The following is a 16,779-nucleotide window of genomic DNA, read 5'->3' on the forward strand; positions in this document are numbered from 1 at the left end:
TCCAAAATTCAGGTATTCTGGGATTCTGTGGACCCAAAATTCAGGATTTCTGGGATTTTGGGGTTCTGGAATTCAGGAATTCTGGGATTTTTGAGTTCTGGAATTCAGGAATTCTGGGATTTTGGGGTTCTGGGGTCCCATCCCGACACTTTTCCCGTCGGAACCAGCTCGGACACAGCTCCAGGATTTCATGTGGGGCTGGGGGCGTCACAGCTGCATCCCGGTTCCTGCATTCCCGGAGGGATTTGGGATCTGGGGGGGGTTCGGGGACCCCCCGGCCGCTCGCGGTCTCCTGCTGCCACCTCCCGGCCTCTGCTCTGAAAAGAATTCCCGGGATTTTCCCTCCCCGCCGCCTCGGGAATGCGGGATGGGAGCAGCGAATCCCATAAAAACCGTCCGGGAACGCGGGGAGGGTTTGGGGCTGGAACGGGGAGGATTTGGGGGCTGGAATGGGGATTTTGGGGCTGGAATGGGGATTTTTGGGGCTGGAACGGGGATTTTGGAGCAGAATGAGGGGAATTTTGGGGCTGGAACGGGATGGATTTTGGGCTGTAACGGGAATTTTGGGGCTGGAACGAGAAGGATTTGGGGGCTGAAGGAGGAGGATTTTGGGGGCTGGAATGGGGAGAATTTTGGGGCTGGAACGGGGAGGATTTTTGGGGTTGGAAATGGGGTTTTGAGGTTGTAAAGTGCATTTTGGGTTGGAGATTCCTCCCCAAACTCCCGGTCCTGCTGCTGGGGTGCCCGAGCTGGGGAGGGGTCCCCGCTCCGAGATTTCCCCGCCCGTGGGTGGCCGCTGTCCCCCGGCGCTGCTGGCGCTGCTGCTGGGGCTGGCCGGGAGCCGAGGTGAGGAGGGGGCGCGGGATGGGGGGCCGGGGGGCGATTGGGGATTGCGGGGAATCCGGGAATTGCGGGAATTCGAGAATTGCCGGGAAAAGCCGGAGCGGCGAGAGCGGCTCGGGGGATGGAGCGGGGCTGGCTGCGGGTTTGGGGGATTCTCCTCGGAGCTCTCAGCCCGGCGCCCGACCCCCGGAGGAGGAGGAGGAAGAGGAGGAGGAGGAGGAGGAAGGAGCCGCACGGGGCAGAGGAAGTCCCCGCCGCGCTCTCGGCAGCCCTGAGGGGTCCCCGCTCCGAGATGTCCCCGCCCGGGGGTCGCCGCTGTCCCCCGGCGCTGCTGGCGCTGCTGCTGGGGCTGGCCGGGAGCCGAGGTGAGGAGGGGGCGCGGGATGGGGGGCCGGGGTGGGGGCGATTGGGGAGGGCGCGGGATGGGGGGCCGGGGGGCGATTGGGGATTGCGGGGAATCCGGGAATTGCGGGAATTCGAGAATTGCCGGGAAAAGCCGGAGCGGCGAGAGCGGCTCGGGGGATGGAGCGGGGCTGGCTGCGGGGTTGGGGGATTCTCCTGGGAGCTCTCAGCCCGCCCTGCCCCGGGAGAGCCGAGCCGAGCCGGGCCGGGCCGTGACGCGGGGCCGGTTCCCTTTCCTGGGCAGAGTTGGGCTGAAAGTCGCGACTTCCCTGTCCCGACAGTTCCCCAACCCCACAGCTGCCACCTCTCCCTCTTCCCAAACTCAAATCCCTCTGCCCAGCCAGCACAGTTCCTTTTTCCCGGGATTTTGGGGCACCCGGGGTCTTTTTTCCCCCGAAAAGCAGCGACTTTGGGGTGTGGGGAGCGGGGAACCGGCGGGATTCGGGAGATGGATTCACCCTGGAGCATCCCCAGGTGCCTGGGGCATCTCCCGGCCACACCTTGGCGGGGTTTGGCGTCGTTGTTTTCCCGACAGCTCCAGGATTTGCAGAATCCCAGGATTTCTGAGGCTGGGAGAGAGCTCTGAGGTCACGGAGTCCAGGCTGGGACCAACCCCCACCTGGTCCCCCAGAATTCCAGGAATTCCTTGGACACCTCCAGGGGTGGGGATCCAACCCTCCCTGAGCCCTTTCCAAGCTCTTTTCTCTTTTCCAGGAGGAATTTCCCCACATTTCCCACCCTGGCACAGCTCGAGGCTGTTCCCTCCTGTCCTGCCCCATTCCCTGGGATCAGATCCCAAATCCCCTCTGGCAGATCCCAAATCCCCCCTGGATCCCCTTCTGTCCAGGCTGAGCCCCCCCAGCCCCCTCGGGAGAATTTGGACCCTCTCACCCCCCTGGCAGCTCCGGAGCTGCAGGAAAAGACAATTCCCTGCAGGAAAATTCCCGTGTCCTGCAGGAAAATTCCCGTGTCCTGCAGGAAAGTTCCCGTGTCCTGCAGGAAAATTCCCGTGTCCTGCAGGAAAGTTCCCATGTCCTGCCGGAATTCCGGCACCTGGAACACGGGGAAATCCCTTCCCGTGCCCCCCGCAGGTCCCACCCATCAATAATCCCGGCTCCCACTCCCCCAGGGGAGGATTTCCTGCCTCTCCCCGCTCCAGCCCCTGGAATTCCCAAATTCCCCGAGCCTCGGGGTGTCCCCACACCTGCACAGCCCGGGGCTGGAGCCGCTGGAAATTCGGGAGCAAAAATGCCTTGGGGAGGAAATTCCTGGTGGGAAACCCCCTGGGATGGGTGGGGTTGGCGCCGGGGGCTGGGGAAGGGGGGGTTTGGGGGGCTGGGCCGTGCAAAGAGCCCCCAGAGCTGCCCTGACCACACGGAGCCGCAGGAAGCGGCGTCGGCCCTCCGGATGTTCCGCGGGTTTTATTTTGGGGGCCTTCGACATCCGGGGCTGCTCTCGAGAAGAGAAACGCAGAAAGTTGAGAGGAAAGGGGGCAGGGGGTGAAATTCCCTGGGATGGGGAGGGGGATGGGCACCGGGAGGGGGAGGGGAGGTGTGGAGAGAGAGGAACCCCTGGAACGGGGAATGGACACAGAACCACTCTGGGATAACGGGGAGAGGGGAAATTTGGGATGGGGAATGGACACAGAACCACTCTGGGATAACGGGGAGAGGGGAAATTTGGGATTGGGAATGGACACAGAACCACTCTGGGATAACGGGGAGAGGGGAAATTTGGGATTGGGAACCAGCCCAGGATGGTGAGGAGAGAGTGGAACCCCTGGAATGGGGAATGGACCTTGACCACTCTGGGATAACGGGGAGAGGGGAAATTTGGGAATGAGATGGGGAATAGATACAGAACCAGTTTGGGGTAATGGGGAGAGAGGGGAAATTTTGGGATGGGGAACAGACACAGAACCAGCTTGGGATGGTGTGGAGAGTGGAGTTTTGGGGATGGGGATGGGGAATGGGCCCTGGGGCCAGGAGTGGCCTGGGTGGGCGCTGCAGGTGCAGCCCAGGGGTGGCCCCAGCAGTGACCGTGTCCCCTCTGGAGCCACGGAGTCACAGCCTCACCCCGGCTCTGGTTTAGGATCCCCGGGATGCCAAACCCGAGTTGTGTCTGTGGGAGGATCGCTGTGCCTGGCGCCGGAGGAACCCGTGTGGGAGTGGAGAGAGATCCACTGGAAAGTGAAAATTGGTTCAGGAACATGGCAGCGGATCCTGACAGCCACCGGGGATGGAAGTGTCTCCTATCCCAGAGGTTCTTTCCATGGGAAAGGGAAATTCCAGCCGGGAAACTTCTCCCTGTGCATCTCCGCGGTTCACAGAGCCGACAGCGGGGTCTATATGGCCGAGCTCGACAATGGGTCAGTGATTTCCTCTCAGTGCTTCCGAGTGTCCGTGTGGGGTGAGTGCCTGGGTCCCTGTGTCCCCGTGTCCCTCATCCCCCTGTCCCTGTGTCCCCGTGTCCCTCTGTCCCCTGTCCCCTGTCCCCTCTCACCCTCGCTGTCCCCGCAGACCCCCTCCCACCGCCGGAGCTGAAATCCCAAATCCTGCAGCGGGATCGGGGCTGGTGCACCCTGGCCCTGCTCTGCTCCAGCCCCGGGAACGTCTCCTACAGCTGGGCCTGTCCCGGGCATCCCCCGGGGGACATCCCGGAGCAGATCCTGGAAAAGATCCCGGAGCAGATCCCGGGACAGATCCCGGAGGAGATCCTGGAGGAAATCCTGGAGCAGATCCCAGGGGAGATCCCAGAGCAGATCCCGGGGGAGATCCCAGAGCAGATCCCGGAGCAGATCCTGGAGGAAATCCTGGAGCAGATCCCAGGGGAGATCCCGGAGCAGATCCCGGAGCAGATCCCAGTGCAGATCCCTGGGATCCCCTCCCGGCTGATCCTGAGGCTCCCCGAGGGCGCTGAACCCCAAATCTGCCTCTGCAACGTCAGCAACCCCGCGGGGTGGAGCGCGGCCCGCGCCCGGCTCACCTGCCCAGGTGATCTGCCCGTGGATCCCGGGATTTCGGGGGGCTGGGAGGGATCCACCGGGGTGGGGGCCAGGATTTAAAGTTTTGGAGTTTATAAGTGGGTAAAAATGTGTTTCCAGCACTAAAACCTTTTGAGCATGTATTTATTTCCATAGAAAATTGTACTTACTATTATTTCTTATTTATACTTACTTGCTTATTACTATTTCTTAAATCCATAATTATTTACATATGGAAATTAATTTATGTACATATATTACTCTATATAATACATTATATATATTATATATATATCCATTTATATAAGTTTATAGAAAACATAAACTTATTTATATATCTTTAATCCATTATTATTTTTACACTTTTTATTTGATATACGGCAAAAATAACACTTTACAGATTCAAGAAATCCTGGAATGTTTTGGGTGGGAAGGGACGTTAAATCGCAGCTCAATTCCAGGATTCTGGGATTCTTTTCCTGAAATTCCAGGGAATTTCAGCCACTGGACACTGCTGGCCGTGGCCGTGGCCGTGGCCGTGGGGCTGACCCTGCTCCTCGTGGGCAGCTGCTGCTGGTGGAGGAAGAGGAGGAAGAATTCTCGGGAAGGTTTGTCCAGAATGTGGGGGCAGGATCCCAAATTTTGGGGGTTTGACCCCAAACTGACCTTTGGAACCCAAATTTGGGGATTCTGACCCCACAGGGACCCCCGGAGCCCCCGCAGGACCCTCGGAGCTGACTGTCTACGCTGAGGTGGGAGAGAAGAAACCCCGCCAGGACCCCGTGAGTGCCGGGAATGTCCCTTCCCACCCAAAATCTGGGAATTTTGGGGTCGGAAAAGCCCTCCAAGGTCATGGAGTCCACCCTGGGGCGGAGCCCAGCCTGGTCACTCAGGGTCCGGTCATCCCTCGTACACTTCCAGGTCCAGGAACCCAAACCTCGGGCAGTTCCCAGGCCTGACCAGGCTTCCCATGGGGAAATTCCCTCCGTGTGGGAATTTTGGGAACCCCAAGTTGATCCTTTTAAGCATTCCTGGCTTTTTTTGTGTCCCCAGGCTGGGACGGGGGAGGCCACCCAGGAAGGAGCCACCATCTACGCCGTGGTCACTCCCAGGACACTGGTAGGGTCATTCCCATGGGATCCCAGCTGATTCCCAGGCTGGCACCATTTTTAATCCATTTTTTATCCCAAAATTTCCCATTGTTTGTGCATCCCGACCCTTTTTCCCTGGCAGGAGCACCCCAGGCACCGGGAGGAGCCCGAGAATTTCACCATTTACTCCACGGTCCAGTTTGGCCGCAGGGTGAGGCTGTCCTGGAGTGTCCCCAAGCCTTGGGGACACCAAATCCATGACCTCCGAGGTTCTGGGATTGTCATCCTGCTTTTCCCAATGGGAATTTTTCCCCTTTTTCCCACAGCCTTCCTCCATCAAGAGGAAGAGGCTGGACCGGGCTTTGGTCTCCACTGCCTACTTGGAGGTAATGGAGAATCCACGGGGGTTTTTTGGGACCAAAAAATCCCCAAAATGCCCCAAATACCACCCATTTCCTTGCAGGATAACGGGGGTTACAGGTGCTTGGGCTTCCCAAATCCTGCCGACCACCAGCACCCCTAAAACCCCGGAATTCCCATCCCTGTGGAATTCTCCAGGAAACTCCAGTGGACACTGGGATCAGCTGAATAGAAATATCCAGAAATTCGAGTTTTTTCCACCAAGATTCAACGCCCAGCTGTGCCTTGGAGCGAAGATTTGGGGATGGAAAACTCGGGAAGGGATGGATTTGGGATTGGGCAGGCGGGATGGGCGGGGGTGGGAATTTTGTGGGGTTTTTGGGGTTTGGAAATTTGGGAGTCCTTTTTTTTTTGTTGTTTTTCTTGGTGAAGGGTGTGAAGAGGTTTGGGTTTGCCAGTCTGAGTTTCTGGCCAAGGCACCAATTCTGGGGTGGGTTTAGTGCAGGTCAAACCCCAGCGCTCACTGGAGTTGTTTGCTCATTTCCTGCTGTGAGATACGGAGCAGGAGGGCAAAACAGCCTCAAAACTTTAAAGAGTATAAAAAAATCTTTATTGACTGACTTAAAATAAAAATAAAATCAGAATAAACCTTCGGAATGCTTATCCCCAAGCTCTTTTCTTTCCTACTGACAACGTAAAGAGACAAAACCTGGCACTTTTAGTCAGTTTACCAACTCAAAACAACCTTTCTTCAGCTCTTGCGGGGAGGAGTCTCTCCTGCCATGCCATGGAGACTTCTCCACAAGAAACAGCTCTTTCCTGGCTTTTAATTTTAATTTCCGTGAAGCGAACAAAGTCCATTGCGAGACAGCGGCGGCGCTGCCCCGGCCGTGAGGATTTTGGCCAGACAGTCTCGGCCTCGTGGTCACTCTGGATTTTGGGGCCACGAGGCCGCTCCTGGTGCTTGGTGTGGCCGTGTGGCTGCTCATTTGCGGCATTGGGACAGTCCTGGTGGCACGGCCCGGCTGTGGCAGGAATCTCAGCCCACCCTGGCCAGGTGGGGCCGGTCAGTGACCTGTTCCCAGGGCAGAGGAAGGCTGCTCATTGGTGGCATTGGGACAGTCCTGGTGGCACGGCCCGGCTGTGGCAGGAATCTCAGCCCACCCTGGCCAGGTGGGGCCGGTCAGTGACCTGTTCCCAGGGCAGAGGAAAGAGCTTTTCTTGGGCTTTGCTCATTTTTAAATCTGCTTTTCCACAGAGGCGTGTCCAGCTCCTTTCCGTGGTTTAACTGGCTGTCAATCTGCAAAGCGAGCCAGGTGATTGGCTCCTCAGACCTTGCCAGCGGATTGGCTCCGCCCCACAGGGAACCAACCCCAAAGACCCCTGGGATCTCCCCCAACTAAAAACCCAACAATCGGTTAAACCACGGGGGGAGATGAGGCAGAATCAGGAGAACCCCAAATCAGCCCCAAACCCACCCCAAATCAGCCCCATCCTGGCTCTGTCCCCACTCCCAGGTCCCACCTCCTGGGGTGGTTTTCCTGGGCTCCAGGGATGGTTTTCCACGCTCACCTTTGGATTTGCAGTAGAACACGAGGTAAATCGATAAAAGCGACGCGATTTCAACCCCGGCTACGACGCCGATCCTGATCCAGCTGCCGGAGTGGGCACCTGGAAATGGAAGAAGATCCAGAGGCAACATCCCAAAATAAACCTGGCTCTTCCTGGCATTGGGGCAGGGGGAATTTGGCCTCAAATCCCACCCTGATCCCCCGTTCCAGGAGATCTCACTCCAAGCCAGCGTAGAGATTGGACAAGCACTGGACAAGGACGAGGACCCCAGAATCCCCAAATTCCCCAGTTACTGGGTTAGAAAGGAACTCCGGAGATCTCCCAGTGCTGCCAGGACGGGGTCACCCAGAGCAGGGGACACGGGGACACGGCCAGGTGGGTTTGGGGTGGCTCCAGAGGGGGACACTCCATGGGAAGAGGTTCTCACACGGAGGTGGAACTTCTGGGGGTTGGGTTTGTGGCCACCACTCCTTGTCCTGTCCTGGTACCTCTGGGAAGAGCCTGGACATTCCCAGGAAAGGGATTTTGGGAGGAGCTGGAGGGTGCTGGGCTCGGGCTCCCCAGTCGCCCTTCCTGGCTGGACGTGGAAAAGCTGCCCTGGGCACTCAGGGACACTTGGGGACATTTGGGAACACTCACTCAGGAGTGAGGATGGACATGGACAGGGATGGCAGCTTACCTGGGCTCGGAGGGTGGGTGGCATTGGGACAGTCCTGGTGGCACGGCCCGGCTGTGGCAGGAATCTCAGCCCACCCTGGCCAGGTGGGGCCGGTCAGTGACCTGTTCCCAGGGCAGAGGAAAGAGCTTTTCTTGGGCTTTGCTCATTTTTAAATCTGCTTTTCCACAGAGGCGTGTCCAGCTCCTTTCCGTGGTTTAACTGGCTGTCAATCTGCAAAGCGAGCCAGGTGATTGGCTCCTCAGACCTTGCCAGCGGATTGGCTCCGCCCCACAGGGAACCAACCCCAAAGACCCCTGGGATCTCCCCCAACTAAAAACCCAACAATCGGTTAAACCACGGGGGGAGATGAGGCAGAATCAGGAGAACCCCAAATCAGCCCCAAACCCACCCCAAATCAGCCCCATCCTGGCTCTGTCCCCACTCCCAGGTCCCACCTCCTGGGGTGGTTTTCCTGGGCTCCAGGGATGGTTTTCCACGCTCACCTTTGGATTTGCAGTAGAACACGAGGTAAATCGATAAAAGCGACGCGATTTCAACCCCGGCTACGACGCCGATCCTGATCCAGCTGCCGGAGTGGGCACCTGGAAATGGAAGAAGATCCAGAGGCAACATCCCAAAATAAACCTGGCTCTTCCTGGCATTGGGGCAGGGGGAATTTGGCCTCAAATCCCACCCTGATCCCCCGTTCCAGGAGATCTCACTCCAAGCCAGCGTAGAGATTGGACAAGCACTGGACAAGGACGAGGACCCCAGAATCCCCAAATTCCCCAGTTACTGGGTTAGAAAGGAACTCCGGAGATCTCCCAGTGCTGCCAGGACGGGGTCACCCAGAGCAGGGGACACGGGGACACGGCCAGGTGGGTTTGGGGTGGCTCCAGAGGGGGACACTCCATGGGAAGAGGTTCTCACACGGAGGTGGAACTTCTTGGGGTTGGGTTTGTGGCCAGCGCTCCTTGTGCTGTCCTGGTACCGCTGGGAAGAGCCTGGACATTCCCAGGAAAGGGATTTTGGGAGGAGCTGGAGGGTGCTGGGCTCTGGCTCCCCAGTGGCCCTTCCTGGCTGGGCATGGAAAAGCTGTCCCAGGCATTTGGGGACACTCATGGCTATTTGGGGACTCTCAGAGATTCTCAGGAGTGAGGATGGACATGGACAGGGGTGGCAGCTTACCTGGGCTGGGAGGGTCCGTGGCACTTGCTGGAGAGGGGAAACAACAGCTCAGAGCTTTCCTCTGCATCCCGGGGAGAGCCGGTGCCTGGAGAGTGGGATCAGCCCAGCCCAACCCCAATATTCCCATCCCCACCACAAATCCCATCCCTGAATCCCAGCTTTTCCTGCTCTCAGGGGATCGGGACCAGCCCATCCCAACCCCAACATTCCCGTGTTTCTCAGGGGATCGGGACCAGCCCATCCCACCGTTCCCACCTGTCCCCAGCTCTCACCTGAGCAGAGCACCCCGGGGATGGTGACGGTGACGCTCCGGCTGCTGACGGGGTTCCGTGCCGTGCACGTCAGCGGCTCCGGCTCCTCCCGGGATGATTCGTTCACCCGCAGCACCACGGAGTCCCCGTCCCACGGCTGATCCCGCACCCTCCAGCTGTAGGAGACGTTCCCGAGGCCGGCGCCGGGTACGGAGCAGCGCAGGGAGAAGCTGCAGCTCCCGTCCGAGCAGTTCTGGGCCTCGCAGGTCACCGTGGGCTCTGCCAGCTCCCCTGGGGGCAGCGGGGTGTCACAAACCTCTCTTTTAGGGTAAAACCCCCCAAAACAGCACTAAAGGCACCTACCGAACACCTGGAGGGTGAAGGTGGATCTTTTTCCATCAGTTAATACAGAGTAGGTCCCGGCATCCTCCATCCTCAGCTGGGAGATGGTGAGCACGCGGCCGTTCTCGGAGACGGCAAAACGGGTTTGGAATTTGTCTTTAGAAAATACCGGTCGAGGAGGGTCCTCAAATGCCACAGTCACTATGGGATCATTCCCAAAATTCCAGAATGCTGCACTTTTGTCTGTGTTGTGGGTGCGGAAGGTCACAGACCTGCCCAGGACCCCGATCACCTCCTCGGTGTCGCTGGCGCTCGCTGGGGAGAGAAAGCAGGGAGGGAACATGAGATGGGGTGGGATGGAGGAGGGGGAATGTCGGATGGAGGTGGGCTCAGGGTGGGATGGAGGAGAGATGGAGGTCAGTTGAAGGGGGCAGGAAGGTGGGGTGGAGACAAGATGAAGCTGGGATGAAGGAGGGGTGAAGGTAGGATCAAGGTGGGATGGAGGTGGGCTGGAGGAGGGATGAAAAGGGGAAATGGAGGTGGGATGAAAAGCTGGGATCAAGGTGGGACCAAGATGGGATCAGGGTGGGATGAAGTTGCTGAACCCAGAGAATAAGCCAGACCTAGTGGGATCTGGTGATTCCAGGTGGGATGTCTCCATTCCAGGTGGGATCTCACCATTCCAGAGATGAGAACCCTCCCACACTCCTTTGGATGCAGCCCAGGACAAGGTCCAAATCTCCTTCCCAGGGGACAAGGAGCACCTGGCACTCACTGGTTTGGTGGAGGACCATGAGTGTGGCAAGAAGAGGGACCCAAAACACGTCCATGGGTGTCCAGGAACAGAGAGGATTTGGGGCACCAGCACCCAAAAATCAGCACCAGAAAGAGGAAGAACAAGGAAGAAGTGTCTTTGTGGCTTTTCAGGGTCGAGGTAGAGGGGAGGGCTTTGGATGTGGTTTGTGACGAAAATGACGCATCAAGGAGGGGCAATTCACTCTCACACAGGAATTTGAGGTGTTTAAAAAACCCAAAGCATTCTGTTTTCAAGGAAAAAGGAGGAAACTCCAGGTGTTTACAAAAAACCAACCCCGTTCCCAAGGAAAGATGAGGGTGGCCGCTGGGACAAAGTGTCACCATGGCCGTGTGTGACAAATGGCTCAGTGCTCCGTGAGCCTGGAATGGTTTGGGATGGAAAGGAACCTTAAATCCCAAAAAAATCCCAGTTCCATGGGCAGGGACCTTCCCCTGTCCCACGTGGTTCCAGCCTGGCCTTGGGCACTTCCAGCGGTGGGAAATCCATGGAATCACCTGGGACCCTCACAGGGAACAATTCCTTCCCAAAATCCCACCCAAATCTCGTCCTCTCCCCGTGACTCCACTTCCCCTTTTCTGAACATTTCTGCCTTGGGAAAATTCTCCTTCCATTATTCCTGAAGCCCCTTCAGGTCCTGCAAGGCCACAGCGAGGTCACCCCAGAACTTCTCTCCAGCTGAACAACTGAATGTCCTGGGGTTGGAAAGTGCGCAGCCCCGTTTGTTTTCCCAGGATTTTGGGGCAGCAGGTGGTGAGCCAGGGTCTTTTTTCTCCTAAAAGCAGCGATTTTGGGCTGTGGGGAACAGGAAACTGCGGGATTTGGGAGGTGGATTGACCCTGGAGCATCTCCAGTTGCCTGGGGCATCTTTTGGGCGCACCTTGGAATGACCATTCGCAGATCCACAGGTGTGGGAATGACCATGGCTGGTTCCATAGGTGTGGGAATGACCATTCCTTATTCCATAGGTGTGGGAATGACCATGGCTGGTTCCATAGGTGTGGGAATGACCATTCCTTATTCCATAGGTGTGGGAATGACCATGGCTGGATCCATGGGTGTGGGAATGACCATCCTTTTTTCCCCCTTATCCCCCTTTTTCCCCCTGTCCCCCCCTTTTCCCCATTTTTCTCTTTTTTCCCCCTTATCCCTCTTTTCCCCCATTTTCCCCCATTTTCCCCTTTTCCCCCCCTTTTTCCCCATTTTCCCCCCTCACCTGCACCCGCTGCACCTGGGCGTAGATGGTGGCGCTGGTTGGGGTGGCCTGGGAGGGGTCCGGGGTGGCCTGGGAGGGGTCTGGGTCACCTGTGGGTGGGGAGGGGTCGCACAATCCCGGGATCAGCCAGGCTGGAAAACAATTCTGAGGTCTCCCAGTCCGAGCGGTGTCCAGTCCCTTCTTGGTCATCCCAAGGAATCTCCAAGAATTCCTTGGACACCTCCAGGGGTGACCACCCCAACCCTGAGCCCCTTCCAAGGCATTTTCCCTTTTCCAGGAGGAATTTTCCCAAATTTCCAGCCCTGGCACAGCTCGAGGCCATTCCTTCTGGTCCTGCCCCATTCCCTGGGACCAGATCCCAAATCCCCTCTGGCAGATCCCAAACTCCCCCTGGATCCCCCTTTTCTCCAGGATCACCCCCCAGCCTCCTCAGGAATTCTCATTTCAGGATTTTCTCCCCCAGAATCCCATCCTTGCTCCCTCAGGGCTGGGCGGGGGGAGGATCCCAGCGATCCCAATCCCAGTTCCACCCCTCAGGACCCCGGGTGGCCGCGTGGGGACCGGTCACAGCCTGGACCCGCTGGCCTCGGAATTCTTTCCCAACCTCTGGGATTTTTGGGATCAGCCCTCGGGGACCCCCACCCGCTCCAGGACCCCCAAACTCACGTCTGGCCCTGAAGGTGACAATGGCCACGATGATGATGATGATGACAATGAAGATGGCACCGAGCACCGCCAGAGGCACCACGAGCTCTGTCCTCACCCTGGGGACACCTGGGACACGAGGGGACACACAGGGGAGGTGGCCCCGGGTCACCCAGAGCCTTTCGTCACCTCTGTCACCTGATTTTGGGGCTGATTTTTGTCACCTGTCCCCTGATTTTGGGGTGATTTCCATCACTTTGTGCCCTGACTTTGGGGTGGATTTTTGTCACCACTGTACCTAATTTTGGGTCTGAATTTTGTCCCTTCATCACCTGATGCAGAGGCTGAATTTGTCACCTCTGTCACCTGATTTGGGGTTGATTCGCTGCAGAACAGGAAGCAAAGGGCAGGAAATGCCTCTGAGCTCTCTTTATTTGCCTTATTTGAGCTAAAAACCCACTGGGGGCTGGATATGGGGTCAGAAAAAAACCCCTAAAATCTCCCTGGTGGCTTTAAGGGGGCTCGAGGGACAGAAATATCGTGAATATTCATAAAAATATCTCCAATATCCGTAAAAATCTCTCGTCTAAAGGGGGATATTTCTGATCCATAGAAATATCTCAAATATCTGTAGAAATCTCTCAAATTCCCCCACCAATATCTCAAATTTCTGCCCAAATCCACCAAGCTCCCATCGCCATGCTGACAGCACGGGGGCATCTCCAGAGCTTCCTTCCCACCCCACAACCCTGGGATTCTGAGCTTCTGGGATTCTGAGCTTCTGGCGTTCCAAAATTCTGGGGTTCCAGGTTTCTGGGGTTCCAGGATTCCAGGGTTCTGAGATTACGGGATCCCAGGATTCTGGGATTATGGGATTCTGGGATTTGAGGATTCCCGGGTCATGGAATTCCAAGATTTTGAGGTTCTGGGGTTCTAGGATTCCAGGATTCCGGGATTCCAGAATTCTGTGATGCCAGGATTCTGGGATTCGAGGATTCCCAGGTTCTGGAATTCCAGGATTCTGGAGTTCTGGGATTCTAGTATTCTGTGATTCCAGGATTCCGGGATTCCAGGATTCTGTGATTCCAAGATTCTGGGGTTCCGGGATTCTGGGGTTCCAGGATTCTGGGATTCTGGGGTTCCGGGATTCTGGGGTTCCAGGATTCTGGGGTTCCGGGATTCTGGGGTTCCAGGATTCTGGGGTTCCGGGTCTCTGGAATTCCAGGATTCCAGGACACCAGGACCTACCCCGCTGCTCGGCGCCGCACTGGGCCGCGTCGAAGGTGGCGCGGCGGCTGCTGACGGGGTTGCGGGCGGTGCAGACGCAGCCGAAGGCCGCGCCCCGCAGGGAGAAGGAGAGGCGCAGGACGCTGCCGTTCCCGGAGCAGATCCCCCCGGTGCCGTTGTCCCGGCTGTCCCAGCTGTAGGAAACGTTGTCCCCCCGCTCCGAGGAGCAGTTCAGCGCCAGGGAGCAGCTCCCGTTGGAGGATTCCCGATGCAGGATCCGGATGCTGGGGTCGGCCACCGGCTCTGGGGAGAGACAGGAATTCCAGGATGTGGAATGGAGGTCGGTGTTTTCCACCTCCCACGTCCCAGACCTGCTCCCAAAAGGCTGAGAACGCCCAGGAAAAAAACGGCAACATCCAGGAAAACAGCAGGAAATGCCAGGAAAAGGCCGGGAATATCCAACAAAAAGCCGGGGAATTCCGGCAAAAAGCTGGGATGGGCCTCCAGCTCTGGAAAAAGGAGAAATGGAAATTCCAGGATTTTTTGGACATCAGGGTGGGCATTTCCCACCCGCTTGACCACCATACACCTCCCAGACCTGCTCCCACAATGCTGGAATCATCCGGGAAAAGGCCTGGAACATCCAGGAAAGGCCTGGAACACCCAGAAAAAGGCCTGGAACATTCAGGAAAGGCCTGGAACACCCAATAAAAGGTCTGGAACATCCAGGAAAAGGCCTGGAACATCCAGGAAAGGCCTGGAACACCCAGGAAAAGGCCTGGAACATCCAGGAAAGGCCTGGAACACCCAATAAAAGGTCTGGAACATCCAGGAAAGGCCTGGAACACCCAGAAAAAGGCCTGGAACATTCAGGAAAGGCCTGGAACACCCAATAAAAGGTCTGGAACATCCAGAGAAGGCCTGGAACATCCAGGAAAGGCCTGGAACACCCAGGAAGAAGCGGGGATCACCATCCCTGTGATTCCCAGAGGATTTTTTTACCAAACACTTCCAGCTGGATCTGCCAGACCTCCTCCTCCGACCCCTTGTTGACGCTGTACTCGTAGAGCCGCTGGTCATCCCGGCTGGTGTTGAGGATTTCCAGGGAAAAGTTCTGCTCGCGGAAGCGCATCCGCTCCGGCTGGAACTCCGAGTGATTCCCGCCGGAAATCTTCACCAGGAATTTCTTCGTCAGCGGCTCCTTTATGATTTTTTTCCAGGAGGCTTCCCCGAATTGCTTGGTGCATTCCTGCAGCTCACGGGGGATCCGCAGGAGCGTCGCCTCTCCCAAAATTCCCAGCACCGTTTCCTTGGCTCCGATCCCTGGGAAGAGGGGAGGGAGAAGGGTTGAAGTTCATGGGATCGTCCCCATCCCAGTCCTGGAGGAATCCTCCGGGATCGGGTCAGGCATGGCCTGGATCCAGCCTGGTGAGCCACAGGATCCCAGATCCACGGGAGAAACCTCCAGATCCAAGGGAGAGACCCCAAATCCAAAGGTGAGACCCCAAATCCAGGACAGAAACCCCCAGATGCAACGGTGAGACCCCAAATCCCAAGGAATCTCTTTCCCAGCTTCAAACCTCCTGGAATTTTGGGAATTGCAGCCACCTGGAAGCAGGTTCAGGAACAAATCCCACATTTTCCTTCTGGTTGAGGTGGTCCCAGGTTGGTTTTTTTTTTGGAAAAAAAAACCTGAGGGGTGTCATCACACCACAGGATTCCCGTGGGAGGATTTTTCCCCCAAACCCTCTTTGTTGTTTTTTATTCCAAGCCAATGATTCAGAATTTCCTCGATTTGGATTTTCCTCGACTCATATTTTCCCTCATTTCCGGGCAAACAAATTTTGATTTTGTACAAAATTGTGGGAGGAGAAGGAGGAGGAGCCAAATCAGGAGCTGCCAAAAGCAGAGAAGGGTCCCCATTGTGCCACCCCCACTTTTCCCAAAGTCTTTTTTCCATGGGTTTTGGCGCAGAAAGGAAAGGAAAAAGGAAAGGAACAAAAGGGAAGAAAAATGAAGAAAATTGAAGAAAAAGGAAGAAAAAGGGAAAAGGGAAAAGGGAAATGGCCTCCTATGGTGGAACCTGGAATTCTGGCTGGAAGCCTGGAGGGAATTTTGGCTCTGCAGACCCCCCAAAACCAGGGATTGGCCCCATTTTCATGGAAGTTGTCCCATGGCAAAGGGTTGGAAGCCAACAATCCTCAAGGCCCTTCCAGCCCAAACCACTCCATGATTTTATTCCTTGGGAATCTCCCAGCCCAGGGATCTGAGCCAATCCTCCGGGAATCTTCCTCTGGAACATCCCAACTCCCTCTGGCACTGAATTAATCCCTCAGGGCTCTCACAACCCCGCTAAAATTCGCCCAAATCCTTCACTTTTCCGGCTGAATTTTTTCCATCACGTTTTAATCCCCTCCTCCCTCTGGGAGAGTTTTAGGGACACTCCTCACATCCCACCTGGAGCACCTCCACCCCAAAGCCCTAAACCCCTTCAGATCCACCAAAAAAAACCCCCAAAATCCAGGAAAAACCACCCCAAACCCCCCAAAACTGGGGAGGAAACCCTACATACCCCAAAGAGCTCCGAGGATGAGGAGCAGCTGGAGCCAAGCCCCGGAGCCCATCCCGGGATCACGGAGCCTTCGCTGCTCCGGGGCTCAGAGCAGGTGCTGACAGGAAGACCTTCACCCCCAGGCTTCTCATTTCCCGTTTTCTGGGGACTGAATGAGTCGAACCTTTGCCTTTTATCTTCTTTGGTCGGAAATTATTCAAAGCGCGGGGTTGTGCTCCGTGCCCCAGAAATGTTGCGGAGAAAAGCAGAAAATGGGTTTGGTTTTTCTGCCAGAATTCCCTTATCCTGCTGAAGGTCCTCAAACTGCTCTGAAAAAAGAAGAAAAATCCAGTTTTGAAGGAATTTCATGGATTTTTCCAGCTATGGAGAGGTGGAAGCTTCAAAGCAATCCCGCTAAGGGACGTGGGCGGCTCCTCGGAGCATCCCAAAATTTGTTTCATCCCCCAGGGGTGGGGCCACCCAAAAAGGTGAGAAAACCCCAAATTTCCCAGGAATATCCCAGCTTGGAGCTCCATGGGATCCATCGAAGGAGGAGGAGGATGGGAGGTCACCAAAAACTCACCTGGGAGAAGCCAAATCTTCGTTTTTGGTGGATTTGGGATCATCTGGGGATGG

General features: G+C 56.5%; 3 protein-coding genes across 7 annotated transcripts; 1 reads left to right on the top strand and 2 right to left on the bottom strand.

Annotated features, from left to right (window-relative positions):
* Window positions 1-1,095: 1,095 nt before the first annotated feature.
* On the top strand, window positions 1,096-5,996 carry LOC120503950. Of its 3 annotated transcripts, XM_039713043.1 has the most exons (9): window positions 1,096-1,208; window positions 3,337-3,654; window positions 3,765-4,238; window positions 4,690-4,836; window positions 4,931-5,010; window positions 5,282-5,347; window positions 5,462-5,530; window positions 5,646-5,705; window positions 5,783-5,996. In XM_039713043.1, exons 1-9 carry the CDS (start codon window positions 1,136-1,138, stop codon window positions 5,840-5,842), a joined length of 1,347 nt encoding a protein of 448 aa, XP_039568977.1. In that variant the 5' UTR covers window positions 1,096-1,135; the 3' UTR covers window positions 5,843-5,996. The 3 variants fall into 3 exon arrangements, with proteins under 3 accessions (XP_039568977.1, XP_039568975.1, XP_039568976.1); XM_039713041.1 differs by lacking the exon at window positions 1,096-1,208 and having other exon boundaries at window positions 2,892-3,654; XM_039713042.1 differs by lacking the exon at window positions 1,096-1,208 and having other exon boundaries at window positions 2,895-3,654; window positions 4,720-4,836.
* Window positions 5,997-7,948: 1,952 nt separating this feature from the next.
* On the bottom strand, window positions 7,949-11,482 carry LOC120503951 (T-lymphocyte surface antigen Ly-9-like). Of its 3 annotated transcripts, none has more exons than XM_039713044.1 (6): window positions 10,466-11,482; window positions 9,712-10,005; window positions 9,370-9,639; window positions 9,098-9,124; window positions 8,413-8,511; window positions 7,949-8,031 (listed from the first exon to the last, which is right to left on the bottom strand). In XM_039713044.1, exons 1-6 carry the CDS (start codon window positions 10,518-10,520, stop codon window positions 8,024-8,026), a joined length of 753 nt encoding a protein of 250 aa, XP_039568978.1. In that variant the 5' UTR covers window positions 10,521-11,482; the 3' UTR covers window positions 7,949-8,023. The 3 variants fall into 3 exon arrangements, 2 of the variants coding, with proteins under 2 accessions (XP_039568978.1, XP_039568979.1); XR_005627894.1 differs by having other exon boundaries at window positions 7,961-8,140; window positions 9,098-9,182; XM_039713045.1 differs by having other exon boundaries at window positions 7,961-8,140.
* Window positions 11,118-16,779, bottom strand: LOC120503957 (signaling lymphocytic activation molecule-like). The gene is made up of 7 exons (XM_039713050.1): window positions 16,727-16,779; window positions 16,165-16,472; window positions 14,595-14,915; window positions 13,614-13,895; window positions 12,387-12,494; window positions 11,721-11,809; window positions 11,118-11,141 (listed from the first exon to the last, which is right to left on the bottom strand). The coding sequence occupies exons 2-7, from the start codon at window positions 16,214-16,216 to the stop codon at window positions 11,118-11,120; spliced, it is 876 nt and encodes a 291-aa protein (XP_039568984.1). The 5' UTR covers window positions 16,217-16,472; window positions 16,727-16,779.

This window comes from Passer montanus, unplaced genomic scaffold, assembly GCF_014805655.1.
Source record: "Passer montanus isolate IOZ18808 unplaced genomic scaffold, ASM1480565v1 scaffold272, whole genome shotgun sequence".
Lineage (NCBI taxonomy): Eukaryota > Metazoa > Chordata > Aves > Passeriformes > Passeridae > Passer > Passer montanus.

Coding starts and splice junctions, on each gene's coding strand:
- LOC120503957 (XM_039713050.1), bottom strand. CDS start 16,216: ATGGGCTCCGGGGCTTGGCTCCAGCTGCTCCTCATCCTCGGAGCTCTT. Junction 14,916..16,164: donor CATCCTCGGAGCTCTTTGGG/GTATGTAGGGTT, acceptor CCCTCTTCCCAG/GGATCGGAGCCAAGGAAACG. Junction 13,896..14,594: donor GATCCAGCTGGAAGTGTTTG/GTAAAAAAATCC, acceptor GTCTCTCCCCAG/AGCCGGTGGCCGACCCCAGC.
- LOC120503951 (XM_039713044.1), bottom strand. CDS start 10,520: ATGGACGTGTTTTGGGTCCCTCTTCTTGCCACACTCATGGTCCTCCAC. Junction 9,640..9,711: donor CTTCACCCTCCAGGTGTTCG/GTAGGTGCCTTT, acceptor CGCTGCCCCCAG/GGGAGCTGGCAGAGCCCACG. Junction 9,125..9,369: donor CCCCGGGGTGCTCTGCTCAG/GTGAGAGCTGGG, acceptor TCCCCTCTCCAG/CAAGTGCCACGGACCCTCCC.
- LOC120503950 (XM_039713041.1), top strand. CDS start 3,084: ATGAGATGGGGAATAGATACAGAACCAGTTTGGGGTAATGGGGAGAGA. Junction 4,239..4,689: donor CGCCCGGCTCACCTGCCCAG/GTGATCTGCCCG, acceptor GCTCAATTCCAG/GATTCTGGGATTCTTTTCCT. Junction 5,706..5,782: donor TCTCCACTGCCTACTTGGAG/GTAATGGAGAAT, acceptor ATTTCCTTGCAG/GATAACGGGGGTTACAGGTG.